This window comes from Nesoenas mayeri, assembly GCF_963082525.1.
Source record: "Nesoenas mayeri genome assembly, chromosome: 2".
Classification (NCBI taxonomy): domain Eukaryota; kingdom Metazoa; phylum Chordata; class Aves; order Columbiformes; family Columbidae; genus Nesoenas; species Nesoenas mayeri.
The window spans coordinates 157,376,921-157,394,421 of NC_137543.1; the positions used below are offsets into that span (position 1 = coordinate 157,376,921).

The 17,501-nt window shown below is 42.8% G+C and overlaps 1 protein-coding gene across 1 annotated transcript in view; it reads left to right on the forward strand.

The window, feature by feature from the left end:
* Positions 1-4,516: 4,516 nt before the first annotated feature.
* The window catches only part of XYLB (xylulokinase), a gene marked incomplete at its 5' end in the record, with an annotated part of 86,373 nt that continues 73,388 nt past the window's right edge, over positions 4,517-17,501 (forward strand). The window contains 7 exons of the mRNA XM_080338707.1: positions 4,517-4,561; positions 7,009-7,091; positions 7,947-8,016; positions 9,363-9,443; positions 11,354-11,440; positions 12,601-12,729; positions 14,224-14,289. Of these exons, the coding sequence (XP_080194833.1) occupies positions 4,517-4,561; positions 7,009-7,091; positions 7,947-8,016; positions 9,363-9,443; positions 11,354-11,440; positions 12,601-12,729; positions 14,224-14,289 (561 nt within the window). The remainder of the gene's footprint in view (positions 4,562-7,008; positions 7,092-7,946; positions 8,017-9,362; positions 9,444-11,353; positions 11,441-12,600; positions 12,730-14,223; positions 14,290-17,501) is intronic.

Genomic DNA, 17,501 nt, shown 5'->3' on the forward strand with positions numbered 1-17,501 from the left:
ATTCTTCATGAGGTCTCTGTAAAGGGCCTTAATTGGTTAACGCAGCACCACACTGGGGATTTTGGATATGAACATGTCAATAATTAAATCAACCAATAAGTATGTGGAATAATTGCTATGCTCTTGTGGAACTCACACAGAGGGTTTTGCTGGATCTTGATACCTCCTTTCATCCATGATCAGTACAATCAGTAAAATTACAGCGGATAACGGCCACCTTGATCCATTGCTTTTAAACATCAAGTACTTGTTCTTACAGCGAGAATAATGAGACTCCTTAGCATTTGGAGGTTTGGACAAACACAACAGTTACCACAAAATCACATGCAGCCGCAACTTCAACAGGTAAGTGCATATTTAGGGCAAGGAAAATATTTTGGTGTTGTAATGCCATCTCAATTAAAAGAACAACAGCTTTATCTTTTAATTTATGGTACTGTGGTACTTGGTTAAACATTGCTGGAGATTTAGTGATAAGAGTACCTGCAATGCTAAGTAGAAATGACCTTTAGAGCAGTGCCATTGTTCAGATATCTTTTCAGTAGGTATCTTTTCAGGTCTAGTGCTCAAGCTGAGATATTTTTTTTAAGATTATGTGTTGTTGTTGTGTTACTTGGAGCTTAACATTGTAAACATCTCCCACCTAATTAGCAGCGCTGCACGTGACTGTCAGGTTACTTGGCAAATAGGTTGGCTTTGCTCTGACCCAGCTTAGTATGTTTAATGTTTCTGCGGCTAATTAAAGGCCCACAAGATTTCTTACTGGGAAAAGGGTAATTGTGCCAGTGGGCGTAACAGTGCAAGGTCTGACATGGGCTGCCGCGGCTTTATTTCATGTGTATAACTGATGTCTGTGTGTGCAGTGACTTTTACCTGCCCTGTTTTTTCTGCTGTGCCCACCTGTGCTGCTGTATGAATGTGAAATACCTGTTTGGGGCTTAGAAATATTTGGCTGCTCTGCTACTTCAGGTAACTAGTTAGATGCCCAAAATCTGCTGCTGGAAGCAAAAGGATTGGGAGATTTGTAGTTGCCCATGGACTTCTGTTGTTTCCTCTGAAATAAGGTGTATTTTCACATCCCATTAATTATGTAGCCAGTGTAAATCAGGATAGCTGGACTGCTGTCGATATACTCATCCTAAATTATATCAAAGTTCTGGTCTATTTGTTCTCTAGCTTATTGGCAGGTCTAAGATGATGTGATGATAATGAAGCACAGTAGTTAGGCTGTCACTGGTTTTGAAGGAGTTCACCTGTGTAAAGCTGAAAAATGCAGTTAAATCTAAATTTATATCACATTGCAACTTAGAGGCAGATTTTGGTACTCAAAGTGAGAATAAAAAGTGGAAAACCTCAGTATGTAGGAATATGGAATACAGTTAAAATAAGGTATGTTTTTCAATGAATTGAAATGAATTTGCAGTTGAAGTTAACTTGACTGTGGAGCAAGAAATAAGGCACATTAATTGTCATACTAGTTATAACTTATCAAAACAGCCACGAGCCTAGGAGAGCATGGAAGTATTGCTTCTCCATCAGGTCAGAAACTAGTTAATAGGAAAAGGGAACAAACTCGCTTTTCCTTTTACCCTGTTCCATGTGTCCTGAGTGATTAATCTGTGCTCTGCCTCAAGCTGTTAATCTGCAGTGGTGACATTTCAATTATAAACGGCATTTTGTCCATCCCCTCTGGAAATTCTGGATTTGTCAGTGCTAAAGCATCACTAGCACATGACTGCGGCTTCACTGATCACGGCACAGCTAAACCTTGTTTGCTTTCAAGACGCAGTTTTGGAGGTTATGGTAATATCTGCCAACATAAACTTTAATGCAAAAAGAACATCAGCAATGCACATTTTCCATACAAAACTCAATTTGAGAGAACGCTGCCTTGATGGAAGGATGGGCAACAGAGTGACTGGGTAAGGCAATGATTCTCCAAATTTCCCTGTTTTCTCTAGAAAAACATGAAGAGTGAAAGTAGCAACATTAATATTCCCTTAGTGGATTCTTTACCCTATTATCTTGTCCCCCTTGTTTCTAATTTAGAGAGATCTGATAACACCAGGGTGGTCATTCCAGCCCCAATTTTGCGGTGCTATTTAAAGCAAAGTATTTCTTGCTATTCAGGATTAGTCTTCCAATCTGATTACTGAAGAATATAATTGATTCTTGCATCCTGATAAGATTGCTTTATTTATTTATGAACTGTTGTTTCCTTTCTACTAGCCAATGCCTCCTTTGGAAAAAGAAAATTAAACCCCACTAATGTCTCTTTTTCCGAAGCCGTTTATCATTCTTATTGCTTTCTTCAGAACTGATTTCAGTTTCTTTTTGCCAGTAGTTATATGTTGAAAATTGCAACAGTTCAGGTCTCAGCCTCTTGTTTACAGGGAATGTGCAGCAAGTGAAGGGGCAGAACAAGCCTCTGCTCCCTGGCCCACCAGCCACATTCCCTGTTAATGGAAAAACAGCCTCTGCCTGTTGTTTGGGTCTTGGTTGACTGGTAAGAGCTACACTGAGGAAACAGCTTTTGGTATCTTTATTTCCTTTCACAGCCGTTTCTTGGGTTGAGAACTTTGTCCATCCTGCATGAGCTCCTCAGGGATGGGGAAACTCCACCACTACCTGGTGGCCACCTGATTTAAAGAAAACAAACTACAAACTTGGTGACAATTCTACATACCTTTATTTTTGAATGATCTTGCTTCACTGGGATGTTTCTGATTGCAAACTAATCAGCTAAATTTGCAAGATTAGACTTTAAAATGCAGGCCAGCATCACTACGCCTTTGAAGGCATTCTCACATTGTAAATATTTTTCAGATAACTGTAAATTAAACCTTGTCTTATTTAAAGTTTTTTTGTGATCACATTTCTAATGTAGCTGCTCTCAATACAGAATATTCACAGATGGTATGATAAGAGTAAGATTGGTTTAAAATTCAGTATATTAGAATGTTTGCATTGTAGGTTGAGAGTTTTTAGGGTTAATGTTTTAAAGGTTTTTCTTTGCTTCAATAACTAGAATTCTTAAAAGTGTTAACCTACAGGAGTTAAGGCTTTGAGAAATCACTGGGAATACTTAAAATGTATTCAAAATATTCAGTATATGCCAAAATCTAGTAACATTTTATAGTCTAAAGGGTGTTTCAAATTAAGTATTTGTACTGTTAAAACAGCTTAAGATCCTGGGTATGAAAAACCTATTTGACTTCATTAAGGCTGTGCCTTGATTGCAGAGAGAAAGTGTGTTTTAGATGAGCCTTCGTTTGCCTGAGCAATTCCACTTTGCTCGTCACATGCTATGGCAGGTAACTCAAAACCCTGAAACATCCCCAAACCTTCTCAAACAAACAAAAAAAACCCCAGCAATGGCAAACCAGAAACCAAAACTACAGCCAGAGTAATGGTCCTGCTTTTTTTTTTTTAATTATTATTTTTTTAAATAGAATTCCATGGAATTGTTTGTGTAAAGTCAGGGAGCAATAGTGCCATTTAAATTTGAGAGGAAATTTCTTCACAGTGAGGGTGGCAGAGCCTGGCCCAGGCTGCCCAGGGGGGTTGTGGAGTCTCCTTCTCTGCAGACATTCAAACCCACCTGGACACCTTCCTGTGTGATCTGCTCTGGTGAACCTGCTTTAGCAGGTGGGTTGGACTGGATGATCTCCAGAGGTCCCTTCAACCCCAACCACTCTGTGATTATGTGAATACCACAACAGGACTGATGCACATTAATAGTATATTACAATTTTGTGAATTTCTTTGGACTGTGGTTTGAAGTTGCTCTTTGGTTTTGTTTTCTTCACTCGTGGTCCGTGTACAGCTGCTGTGGAGAACAGGGAACTGCTGGAGAGAGTCCAGCGCAGCCACCAAGATGCTGAAGGGTGTGGAGCATCTCCCTTATGAGGAAAGGCTGAGGGAGCTGGGGCTCTGGAGCTGGACAAGAGGAGACTGAGGGGTGACCTCAGTAATGTTTATAAATATGTAAAGGGTGAGTGTCAGGAGGATGGAGCCAGGCTCTTCTCAGTGACAACCAATGGTACGACAAGGGACAATGGGTTCAAACTGGAACACAGGGGGTTCCACTTGAATATGAGAAGAAACTTCTCAGTGAGGGTGGCAGAGCCTGGCCCAGGCTGCCCAGGGGGGTTGTGGAGTCTCCTTCTGTGCAGACATTCCAACCCGCCTGGACACCTTCCTGTGTAACCTCATCTGGGTGTTCCTGCTCCATGGGGGGACTGGACTGTGTGAGCTTTTCAGGCCCCTTCTAATCCCTAATAGTCTGTGATTCTGTGTTTCCTCACCATCCCTTAGCACAGAACTGATGTTCACCGTCAGATCTCCTCCCGGAGCCTCTCCCTGCCCACAAGCCCCTCCGGGATGGCGGGTCGGTCTCTTCTGCACCGAACACTCATTAACTCCGCCGCTCTCGCTCTCTGCCCGGGGAGGCCGGGCCTGCGAACCACCGCCACCCCTTCCGCGGGGCCAAGGGCCGGCCGGGCCCCGCCGCGCCATGGCCGCTCCCCGCTACCTGGGCTGGGACTTCAGCACGCAGCAGGTACCGCGGCCGCCTCCCCCCGCCCCTCCGCTCCCCTCCCTCAGCCGACGGCGGCTGCGCTCGGCCTGGCGCCTTCCCGGGGCTGGGACTACCCGTGCCAGGGCTCTGCAGCGCGGAGGGTGCGGGCGGTTACACCCCGCGGGCCTCGGGAGCTGCGAGGGGACCAGGGCCGGGCCGCCCCGCTGCCCGCGGAGCTGCCGCCGCGCTGCCCGCGGAACGGGAGCCGAACGGGCCTTCCCGCTCCGTGCAGCGGCTGCCGCGCCTCTTCTCTGCCCAGCGGCGGGTTAGTTTGCGGGCTTTCTTCAGGCACAGCTGGGCGCTGAGGGCTCACACGCCTGCAGCCTGATAAGCAGTTCCTGGTGCTTCATGTGTTGTAAGGGCCGCCCGTGTCCTGGTGCAGCCAGCACAGCACGGCCAGCCGGGCAGGGAGGGGACTGTCCCGCTCTGCTCTGCACCTGGAGCATTCACTGTGTGCGGGGCTGCGGACACCGGAGAAAAAGGAGATTAAGCTACTGGAGAGTGTCCAGAAGAAGGTGCGAAGTTGGTGAAGGGTTTGGAGGGGAAGCCGCATGAGGAGCAGCTAAAGTCACTTGGTTTGTTCAGCCTGGAGAAGAGGAGACTGAGGGGAGAGCTCATGGCGGCTCCAGCTCCTCACAAGGGGAGCAGGAGGGGCAGGACTGAGCTCTTCTCTTTAGTGACCAACGACAGAACCTGAGGGAATGGCAGGAAGATGTGCCAGGGGAGGTTTAGGTTGGACATGAGGAAAAGGTTCTTCACCCAGAGGTGCTGGACACTGAACAGGCTCCCCAGGGAGGTGTCACGGCCCCATATCAGCCAGAAGAGACTGGACAGCGTCCTCAGACACATGATGTCACAGTATCACAGTATGTTTGGGATTGGAAGGGACCTCAAAAGATCATGTAGTCCAATCCCCCAGTGTCAGCTGTGGGGTTGTCCTGTGCAGGGACAGGAGTTGGACTCCATGATCCATTCCAGCTCAGGACATTTGATGATTCTAAGGCTTCTGTGGGCCACAGTGCCTGGCTGTTCACATGCCTCCTTCCCTTTGCCTGCAAAAGCACATCCTTCATTCCTTTGTTCATCTCTTGTGTGAAGCTGTAGGCTGCATGTGCCCATGTGTCCTGCTTCCCCATGCTGCCAGGGGTGCATTATATTGTGGAAAGGGCTGCTGTGGCGTGGATACAACTCTGTCTGCGGCATCGGGCAGGCTGGGAGCTGGGATTTGCACCTGAATCTAGCTTGTCTAATGTCCTCGTGTGAACCAAGGGTTGTGAAACTGGGCGCTCAGGTTGAAATCTTAATTTGTTGGCACAGCCGGGTATTATTACACTGCAAACAGAAACTTGGCCCAAGTTGTGTGTAGGCCTGAATATGTTTAGAATAGGTATATGAGAATAAATCGCTTCAGTATGGCTGTGCTGGAGCAGGAAAAGACACATCCAGGTTAGGCTGATCAAGTGTTTTTTTTAAGGGAGCTTGCTGCAAGCAGAGACCCGATTAAGCTGCAGTGGGTCAGAGCCATTTTTACGCGAGTACAGGGCATCAGATCAGTAATAAGTTGTTCTAGTGCATAAATAATGGCTTTATGTTAGTCTGGCTAAAACAGAGTTGGCCTTGTTTTTTGAATACAACTCTTTGAGATGACTTGGTCTTTGCAGTTTTTTTTGTCTGTTCCTTTAGCAGCAGTTTGCTGTTGAAATGTGTGCAAAATGTGCACAACATTCTCAAGCTTCTTCTACGCTTCTAATGTTTTTCTTCTGTAGTAAGTCAACTTGAGTGAAGCTAGAGGAGTAAAGTTTGTGATCCTTTTCTAGTATGGCCTTACAATAAAGCTCAGCTTTGAGTTACCTGTTTGCGATGTTGCTTTCTGTATGTTGCAGAAGCTCAGAATACACTTGTGTAATGCGCTCTGAGCTTTGCCAGACTGGCGGTTTGATTTACCATTTGGGGAGCAGGGAAGATACTCAAGGTATCCTAAGGGCCTGCTATGTTCCTTGGTAAGATTGAGGGGGAAAAAATAAGTAGAGGTTTAAAACTCCCCCCCCCAACATATGGCATCTTTAAGGTAGTGTATTCTTTGGAGAAACTGGGAAAATTGGTTACCATGATGCAATCTACAAACCTGGTAAATTGCTGTTCTTTAGCATGTGCCTGCATCTGGATCTTGTGCGATTAAGGAGAGAAAAAGGAAATGAGGGGAGAAATGCAAACAAACAAATAGGCATGTTGCTGAATGGGTGGCATGCTTGAAATTAACGTAATAACTTGTTTAATGTAAAATTTTGCCTGTACTTTCAGCAAGGTGTATGGATTGGGGTGATCTTCCTTCCCGTTTTGTCTATGAGAATTAAATCATTCGAAGTGAGTTATCAGCGTTATTTAATTATTGTTAGTTTTTTATTAACATCCTGTTTTGTATCTTCTAGCTGAAAGTCATTGCTATTGATGAACAGCTGAGAGTCATTTATGAGGATAATGTTCATTTTGATAAAGACCTTCCGGAATTTAAGTAAGACTTTTTGTGTTTTACTTGGATAATATCATTTGAAACTTTGGTGATTGGGGCAGGGTGGCTATTGCTGTTTTTGGTCTCATTGATATATTGTGGAGACAGGGAAAAGTTCATGCCATGTTCATGTTTTGTACTTGGGAAGGGTAGTTGGTGCTCTTGCCTTCCTTAGTATGTATATATGACAAGAACTCCCAAGAGGAAATAATAAAACAAAAAATCTATCCCCAAATATTATGTATAAATGAGCTTTTATTTTTCCTTTCGGACTTTAGACTTGTGGACATAACTGTTTCTTTTGGGGCCACAGAAGTGGGTGCCACCTTTGCATCAGGGTGGGCTGCTATGAGAACAGCAAGCAAATTGCATAAGGAGAATTTATATAAAAGTGGTTCCAAATATCACAATAGGTTGTAGGATGACGGTATTTGTTCACTTCAGTTAATCAACTAGAATTTAAAAATGGCATCCCCTGTGGTCACAAGTTTCAGTGAAGTACACTCATTTACTTAATGATTTAACAGCAAAAATTAAATTTCATTTTCTAGATTCAAGCCACTAATGGTGACAGTTAAGAAGTTTAGAAATAACTATGTATTACATGGAACCAATTATCATTGGAGTGTATTAGAGCCTGTCCTAGCACATTATTTACTTTGCAATTGGGTCAAACATCTCTTAATATTACTTCCTAGGAGCTGGCTTTTGCTTTTTCAGCTTTCAAAAACTGATGGTGTCCTTGCTCTTAACGTAAAAGCATTGCAAACTCACTTTGGTTACTAATAAACTTGAAGAACTTTACTTGATGGGGAAAAAAATGCTTAATTTACCAAGAGAAAATACCCTTTTTTGTAGGACTCAAGGTGGAGTCTATATTCACAGTGACAGACTGACAGTCACTTCTCCTGTGCTCATGTGGGTTAAGGTATGAACAAACTTTATATATAAAAGTTCAAGTTCTTCCTTGCTGTTATTGAAATGGAAATGTGTTCCAAGCAATAGTGAAACTCATCACTGAAATGAACAAAGTCCTTTTGTTTGTGTTCTGTTTCTGTTTCCTTTAAGTGTTACTTTGTGTCTTTGGTATGCAAATATTTATGTTATCAACACTTTGAGACGTTTTTCATTTGTTTCTTCACTCTTTACTATCATAGCATTGTATGTGTAGTTAATCCCTTCCTGACTTTCCCTCATTTGAAAAAGGCTGTTCTTTTTTTCCTCATTTTCTTGTTTCAGATGTCAAACGAGCAGCTGTCACTTTGCCTGGCTTAAATCTGTTGTTTTGTAGCATCCATGTTACTTGTGCTGTAAGCTTTGCTAACCAATTGATGTCTCAGGTGCTAAGTGGTTAAAGAGCAATTTATTCAGTGCTTTCCAGTCACTTTGGTGTTTGTTTTGACATACAACATTCTTTTCTGTTCTTTTAAATAGAAGGCCTTCCTTGCTTCTGTGCAGGTTCTGCAACACTTGCTTTCACATAGTACTATGTAAATTTGTCTTACAAGTGTGATTTGAATAGTTAAGATATTTGAAAGTTGAGAGAACCCCCAGCTGATGATCCACAGCAGCTGACAGAAGTTGATAAATTTGGTTGAACACCAACAGTAGTAATTATTAAATTAATATATAATAATATTAAATTATATAATGCATCTTGGGAAATTTTGAAGTCCATGTGCCAAGGTAGTCTGGGAAATCCTCATGTGAATGAGACTATGTAAAGATGAAAGATTAAGTTTTGGTTTTAAACTTCAGTTAAAAGTGGCACGAACAAAATTAACTTGATTGCTTAAAGAGCTAAAATTCACTTGAATTAACCTTATATTAAAAAGACCAAGAGTTTTCAGCTGGCACTGGGGTCAGTGGTATTGAGGATACCTAAAATCTTAAATCTTAAGATTTCATACATTTCCAAAAGTAAGAACAGAAAGATATAATCCTGCTTTGTTCCTGGCACTCTTGAAAGTGGCTTTTTAATGAATTGTGATTCTTTAACCCTTTACTTGGCTTTCAAATAATGAATCTTTGTGATTCAGCTTATTTAAAGACTCTTTTTTTCCATTTGATTCAACTTTTCTTTTATGGCCTCTTCCTTAGTAAATTAATTTATGCAGCTTCTTGAGAAGTCCATAGTCATTAGCTAATTTTTCATTATCTGCCAATGAACTCTTATCAGTGATGACATAAATTTACTGTTTAATTCCAAGGATTGTGTGTATGCATAATTTGATAGCTCGTTAAAGTCATTCTTGATTCTGTTTGTTCTCGTAGGCTCTGGATATGATTTTGCAAAAGATGAAGTCTTCGGGCTTTGACTTCTCTCAAGTCAGAGCTTTGTCTGGTGCTGGCCAGGTTAGTTTGTTAGTTAGTTCTTCAATAGAGTATAAGGTATAGTGATAAATGTCATTTAAATAATTGTATTGGAGAAAACCATAATGATAGCAAGTAAGATCAAAGCTTCTATATACTTGTCCATTAGAAGATGCATTGCTCAGGGGAGCTTAAAACCTGAAATACCCAGAGCAGTTGCTAGAACGTAGTGGGAGTGGAGGGTGAGGTTTACAGTGCAGTTGTTTAGACCAGTATAGTGCGTAACTAGTTGGTTCCCCTTGTTTGAATTCTCTGGTCATACGGATTCTGAAATGACCGTGGTCATTTAGAATTTCAGCGTATCCAGGTGCTTGTGGAAATGGAGTAGAAAAAGCAGGGAGGAGCACGGTTTGCTAAAGGCAAAGTAACATCCTGTTGAGCACAGTTTTTGTTGCCTGGAGTAGACATCTGCCTAAGAACAACAAAAAACAAATTATGATAGTCTTCGATGCTGAAATGGCAAAGATGCTGCCATGATTTAGCCTGTAGTGCACAACAGTGCCTTTTTACTGAGATTTATACAACCCATGCGAACGTTTAATCAGTTAGTCAGTCTCCTTGTACTCTAGTAATGATGTTCAGGGTGAGGACAGCACGAAAGTGATAGCTAATTCCAACACATCAGGTTTAGGTTCCCAGAATGGTTCAAAGAGTGGTTGGGGTTGGAAGGAACCTCTGGAGATCATTTGGTCCAACCCACCTGCTAAAGCAGGTTCACCAGAGCAGATCACACAGTAATGTGTCCAGGTGGGTTTGAATGTCTCCAGAGAAGGAGACTCCACAACCTCTCTGGGCAGCCTGGTCCAGGGCTCTGGCACCTCGAAGCAAAGAAGTTTTTCCTTATTTTTCTTGATATATCTGGGACTAATTAATCAAAACGTTTGCTGTGATCTCTGTTTCATTGACTTCAGTTGAAAGTCTGTGCAAAATGTCTGAAAAATCACAGCCAGTGTCAAGGCTCCGTTATGAATTCTTTGGTGGAACACAAGTTAGGGACTGCCAAGTAACCCCAGCTTGCTCAAGTGAAAGAAGAACATTTTCAGACTGCATGTATTCCCTTTATTTTACCTGTCCTCCAACAACATGGGTGTATCAACTTGGTGCGATACTCAGATTCTTTCAGGTAGAACAGATTTCATTTATTGCCCCGTTCCAACCCATATTGTCTCTCCCCTTTTTCTGTTTGAAGAGCCATATCTTTATGCTGCAAATCACTACGGAGGTGCATTAGTGTGCCAGAATTTGTCCCAAAGAAGGGATAAACAACTTCTCGATTGTCTGCAGAAAGGGCAGAGAGATGTAAAATACAGTCTGGATGACACTGTGGTCAAGAACCCTGTGCCCAGGGGATTCTGTGTGCACTTGGTGTCATCAGAACTATGTGTGGGTCACTGGATGGTGTTTTGCAGTTTGCCCAGGGGCTCGTGTGGGTGCAGAACTGGAGGTGCCTGGCTTGAGGAAGCCACCCGAGAGATGGAGCTTAAATAACTTTGTCAGGATTACAGTTTGTTAGTGGTGACTGGAGCAGGCATGGAGCTGAGGAATCTGGGGGCTGTACTGAAATAGCACAGAGTAGTCTTGGCTGTGAAGACCTGGCTACAGCTCAGAGAGCCCTCAAAGATGTATCTGATGCCATTAGCAGTAGAATAATAGTTCCCCCTAGAAGATGCAGTAGTTCAAAATCGTCTCTTGACTCTTACATTTTCCAGTTTAGTATATGCTTTGCTTAATCTTTAAAGAGCCTTTTAATAGGGCACTCGATTTGAAAAGGTGCATTTTTTTGGTCCTGGTTTGGAGAGAGTTCTCTGCCTAACCTTAGAATTAGAAATTCAGATCAGGATGTGAACTTCATGGCTTGGGAGGGGATCTCCAACTTTCTGTGCTTTCTACAGCAACATGGGAGTGTGTACTGGAAAAAAGGAAGCATCCAAATTTTGAAGAATGCATCATCCGAACTGCCTTTACATCAGTCACTAAAGGTAACGTGCATAAAAGAGCTCTGAAGGGGGAGCAACACTGTCCTTTTTCTCATCCTTACGCATGGCTTTTCTCCTTGCAAACCTTTCCTTGTTTGGCCCAGTTTCACACCCCTGTAGCGTAAAGTGAAATGTATTGGTTATTCCTTCAGCTCCAGGGCTTTTGACATTTCCTTTTCTCCCGAGTAACAGTATTTGCTGCTTTAAAAGCTTACAGGTGCCAGTGGGGGTCCCAGAATCTTTCCGTGTCAGAGTAACAGCCTGTTTTACTTTCACAAAATGTAACCACCTGTAAATATTTTACTTTTAAAAATATATTTCTATTTTAAAAGATTGTGGTGGAAAATAGTATTGCACCTGACTTTCCTTGCAGTGCTTGTGATTTAATTAGAAAATATTTTTGTTTAAAAAAAGACCAGTTTACACTAATCTCTGCTGTGTGAACGTAAACTCCTAACAAGGACATTGTTGCACCTCAGCCTTTTTTTGTGTGTGTGTGGTTGGTAATTTTTAAACACTGACTTTTATTGAACAATAAAAGTAGGGAGGAATCAGTTTTCCTCTTGAAGACCTTTACCTTCCTTACTTCATGATCAGAAAGGGCAGTTGTATGTTTAAAGCAAGACATTTGTGTAACTGATCTGTTAAATGATTAGTTTTGGAAATATCTGTGCAAAACTCATGGAAATAGAGTTAAAATACTCTCTGCTGATGTACTAAGCCTCAGTTGTGTTTCCAAGTGGTTATGGCAGTCATTGAAGAGAAATCTGTTAGAGCTGTGGAAATATAATGGGATTTTTTTTTTAAGAGAGGAGTTGTGAAAAGTGGGGCTGAACTTGTGTAAAAGTGCCTGGGGCTTTGGCTGCCAAAGGAGCGGACTTGAGATATCGTGCTGCACGGTATGTGAAATACACATTGTGCTGCAGTTTATATCAAGAGCGAGTAGAAAAAGCCTGTGTCCCTCTGATGTGAAGTTTGGGTTGTGCTTTTCACCACTGACCAACATGCTGCCCAGTATCTGCTTTCCTGTAATTATTGAGAGACTAGAAGACACGTCAGAGACCTGAACTGTGAGCTGATACATAGGGCTGCTGTGTTGCTATGACTCCAGCAGGGACTTCGTAGAGGTCAGACTTACTAATGACAGATATTGTTCATTGCAGGCTTGTTTTTCTGTCAGTAACAGCCCCATCTGGATGGATTCTAGCACCGCTTCCCAGTGCAGCACCCTGGAGAAAGCTGTGGGGGGAGCACAGCGCCTGGCCAGCATCACTGGTTCTCGAGCCTATGAGGTGAGGAGCAGGTGGAAATAAAGTCCTCAGTGGTCTCCTGAGAGAAGCAATTATGCCTTTGCAGTGGTACCACAGCAGAAAACTATCAGCCATTAACTATGAAAGAGAGAGTTTTTGAAGAAACTTCAATGAAACTTTGCTTTTGCAGTAGTTTCACAAAGAAAGATGGAAAGTTTAAAGTGAAATTAGACAAACACTGAAAATGTTGTTGTAGGAAGCAGCTGGGCTGAGCTATTGCATTTGGCCAGTGTTCTGAAGTAGTTTATGGTGACCTTGCTTGTGGTGTCAGGGCCTGGTTCTACCCTGGGAGCTCCTGTGCAGCCCCATTTCCAGTGGGATGACAATCCAGTTTGTGCTACAGGTTTACCTGAGGTCATCATATAATCAGAGAACAGTTTGGGTTGGAAGGGACCTTCAAAGCTCATCTAGTCCAAACCTCTGCCATGAGCAGGGACATCTTCACCAGCTCAGGTTGCTCAGAGCCCCGTCCAGCCTGGCCTGGGATGTCTCCAGGGATGGTTCATCTACCACCTCTCTGGGCAACCTGGGCCAGAGTTTCACCACCCTCAGTGTCAAAAATTTCTTCCTCATGTCCAACCTGAATCTCCGTCTTTGAGTTATGACCCATATGTTTGTGGATCACTGCTCTAGGTTACTTCTGCAATTAAAAGATTGTCCTTTTAATGTTCTTTGAAGGCTAACAAGCAGCTGCTGGCCTAAGAGAAGAGGGTTTTAGGAATTTGGATGCTATTAGAGATTATTCTGTCACTCATCTCTTCTTCCTGGAACTTATCTCTCATGTAACTGTAAAGAGCTGTGCAGTGGGAGCGGGGCTGCCTTCCAGGCACCTCAGCACCTGGCCTCTCTTGCTGTTTGTTCAACAGAATAAGGCTCTAACATCCCAAATTGCTGATTCTGTTTTTGAATCATCATGCAAGGTTTGTAGCCAGTGTTAAAGTCAGACTTTGTGTACCACTAACAGTTTATTTTTAACTTGCTAAAGGTTAAGCTTTCAGTGGTAGAAGTTTTCAGTATTTTTATATAATACCTGGATGAAAAATAATTATTCTTACAACTGCTTTTTTTGAATATGAAACTTCTTGCTTTACTCCCAATTCATCTGCCTCACAGAGGTCCATAGGTTGGGTAGCCTAAATCCTTTCAAGGATTTGAAAACGACATTTGAATTGCGCTGGTTCCTGTGAACAGAGTGAGTGTGATTCATGCCATTGAATTGTCATTTCTGAAAGGTAAATTATGGATAGTAATGCTTTTTCACATGCTTTTTTTTTTTCAAAAGGTGAGCAAAATTCTCATAATGAGACTACACGTTATAGCCTGTTCAGTGCAGGTTGCCTGCTGTGCACTGACTTTCATCATGCATCAGGCAAATTAAATATCCAAAGTGCAATGTACTGAACTCATTACACAGAGTTAATGATTATTGACTCCATTTAAGGTTTGTGTTTCTAAGCATTTGCATTTCTTTCTCAGCGTTTTACAGGAAACCAGATAGCAAAGATTTACAGCCAGAATCCTGAGGTCTACCTGCAAACTGAGGTTGGCTCAACTTCAATACACTTATTGGAAAACGCAGTTGAAAAATCTTTTGAAATTAATTTTGTGGGGATGTGAGACTTTCTTTGCTAAAGAGTATTTTGATTTTGTTTGATTTTAATCTTAAAACCGAGAATTTAATTATTTTTATTTTGTTAAATTATTAGTCATTGGGCAGATAAAATGGAGCATCTGTTCAGTTCTGTCTTGAATGTTACACTTAACACGATGGGGTCCACTGGATCTCACCTTTGTGGAAAAAGCTTTTAAAAAGAGACTTTAATTTGGGCGGTAATAAATTGTATGTACAGCAGTTCTAATGCAAGTGAGTAGTTAAGCACACAGTTGAAATTCTCACACTTAAAACTGGTCATTTGCATGTGGAAATGTTTGCTCTGCCATACCAAGCTGGCATTCTTGCAGATATGCATAGGAAAAAACTGCAATCAATTCTATACTTTTTTTCATAGTTTTTCCCTTGAGGAGCTACTTTGATTCTATTATTACAGATGAATTACATTGTGTAGCTGGTTTCTTTGAGGTTTTTAATTTGCAGAAATCAGCTTGCGGTTCTGTTATTGTTTCAGTTTGTTGAGTCTGCATCTGGCTGTGACTGAAATGCCATGGTTTGAAGCAAGGTGAAAACTCAGTGGAAATATGATCTAAATGAGGAAAGGGCTCCTGTCCTGTGATTAGAATCTGCCAGACATCCAGACCAGTGAAGTCAGGCTGCTGGTGTTTTTGTATTACTGCAATTCTTGATAGCATTGATCGTAATTTTTTGATGGTTTTTAAAATCTGAATTCTTAGGGAAATGAGTTGTGAAGTTGTATTTTGTGGGACAATGCTGCTTTTTTCCCATTTCTTCTTTCTAAGTAAGTGTTCTACAGCCTTTATGATAGTAAGTGATGGGGTGAAACAGAACACAAATACAATCTGATCATAAGCTTAAGACTAAATTTGGAGAAAAATGGATTAGTGGATCGGAAGTGGGTCTGTGAAATGGAGAATGTCAGACCAAGCTCAGGCTTTGAGGGCTGGTTGCACTGATGGCACCTTTTACCAATAAAGAATCATAGAATCATTTTGTTTGGAAGAGACCATTAAGGTCATCAAGTCCAACCATAACCTAAGTCTAGCACTAAACCATGTCCCCAGGAACCTCATCTATGAATCTTTTAAACCCCTCTGGAGATGGTGACTCCACCACTGCCCTGGGCAGCCTGTTCCAGTGTTTCACAATATACAAGAAGTTGTGTTCAAGCACCCATCTACAAGAAGGGCCAGAAGGGTGATCCTAGGAACTACAGACCTGTCAGTCTAACCTCGGTCTGGGCAAGGTCATGGAGCAGTTGATCTTGAGTAGCATCACACGGTGCCTACAAGAGAACCATATGATCAGACCCAGTCACCATGGTTTTAATAAAGGCAGGACCTGTTTGACCAGCCTGATCTCCTTCTATGACAAGGTGACTCACCTAGCAGATGAGGGAAAGGCTGTGGATGTTGTGTACTTCAGTAAGGCCTTTGACACCATATCCCACAGCATTCTCCTGGAGCAGCTGCAGCTCATGGCCTGGATGGGTGTATCTGTGATGGATAAAGAACTGGCTGGAGGGCCAGGCCCAAAGAGTTGTGGTGAACAGAGCCAAATTCAGTTGGTGGCCAGTCACCAATGGTGTCCCCAGGGCTCAGTATTTGGTCAAGTTCTGTTTAATCTCTTAATTAGTGATCTGGATGAGGGGATCAAGTGCATCCTCAGTAAGTTTGCAGGTGACACCAAATTGGGTGGGAGTGTTGATCTGCTGGAGGGCAGGAAGGCTCTACAGAGGGATCTGGACCAGCTGGGTTGTTGGGCTGAGGCCAACTGCATGAGGTTCAGCAAGGCCAAGTGCCAGGTCCTGTGCTTGGATCACAACAACCCCAGGCAGCACTACAGGCTTGGGGAAGAGTGTCTGGAAAGTCCCTGGGGAAAGGGATCTGAGGACGCTGACTGACAGTGACTGAATATAAGCTGGTGTGTGCCCAGGTGGTCAAGAAGGCCAGCAGCATCCTGACTTCTATCAGGAATAGTGTGGCCAGCAGGACTAGAGAAATGATGGTGCCACTGTACTCAGCACTGGTGAGGCCCCACCTTGAATCATGGGGTCAGATTTGGGCCCCTCATCATAAGAAGGACATTGAGGTACTGGAGAGAGTGCAGAGGAGGCGATGAAGCTGGTGAGGGGCTGGAGCACAAGTGTGATGAGAAGCAGTTGAGGGACCTGGGGTGTTCAGCCTGGAGAACAGGAGCTGAGGGAAGACTTTCTCACTCTTTGCAACTGCCTGAAAGGAGCTTAGATCATGGAGGGGATTAGTCTCTTTTCCCAAGTAACAAGCACTAGGACGAGAAGAATTGGCCTCAGGTTTTGCCAAGCGAAGTTTAGATTGGATATTAGGAAACAATTCTTCATGGGAAGGGTTGTCAGGTGTTGGAACAGGCTGCCCAGGGCAGTGGTGGAGTCACTATCCCTGGAGGGGTTTAAAAGATGCAGAGATGAAGTTCCTAGGAACATGGTTTAGTGCTAGAGTCTGGTTATGGTTGGACTTGATGATCTCGAGGGTCTCTTCCAACCGAAATGATTCTAATCTATTCTATGATTCCAATGACAGAATACCTCTGTGCCTGACTTGATTTTGGGAACTCTGAAGAAGCTCTTAGTAGCCTGGCAATCTCAATGTTGTGTGGAAGGTGGATGTTTTTCCTTCTCTAGGTCAGCTTGCTAAACTGGCTGATTCACAGCGTAACTTCATCCTTTTTCCTTCCATTTCAGGCAACTGGTGCCCACTGGGGCACTGCAGAAGGTAGGCCTTTGTTATCTAAGCACAATGTGATATATTCTTGGGGAGAGACACATGAAGTGCAGGTGCATCATTAAGTTTCCTGGCCATTGTAACCACCTCTTAGAGCTCTGGCTATAGCTCATCTTTGAATGCTGCATGAAGCAGTGGTTTTGTGATCATTAATAAAAAACCTCTCGCTGCTGGCTTACTCTACAGTAGAGGTTTGATTTCAACTAGTTATTGGGTGACTATCATATTTCTTTCTGGATTAGTCAGAGCACACAGTGAGGAATCTGTCAGCTTTTACGCCAGCTTCTTGGGAACGGATAATACTTGATCCTGCGGAAATCCTGGTGGTAGCTGGTTAACTTGCTAGTTTTTCTAACAGATCT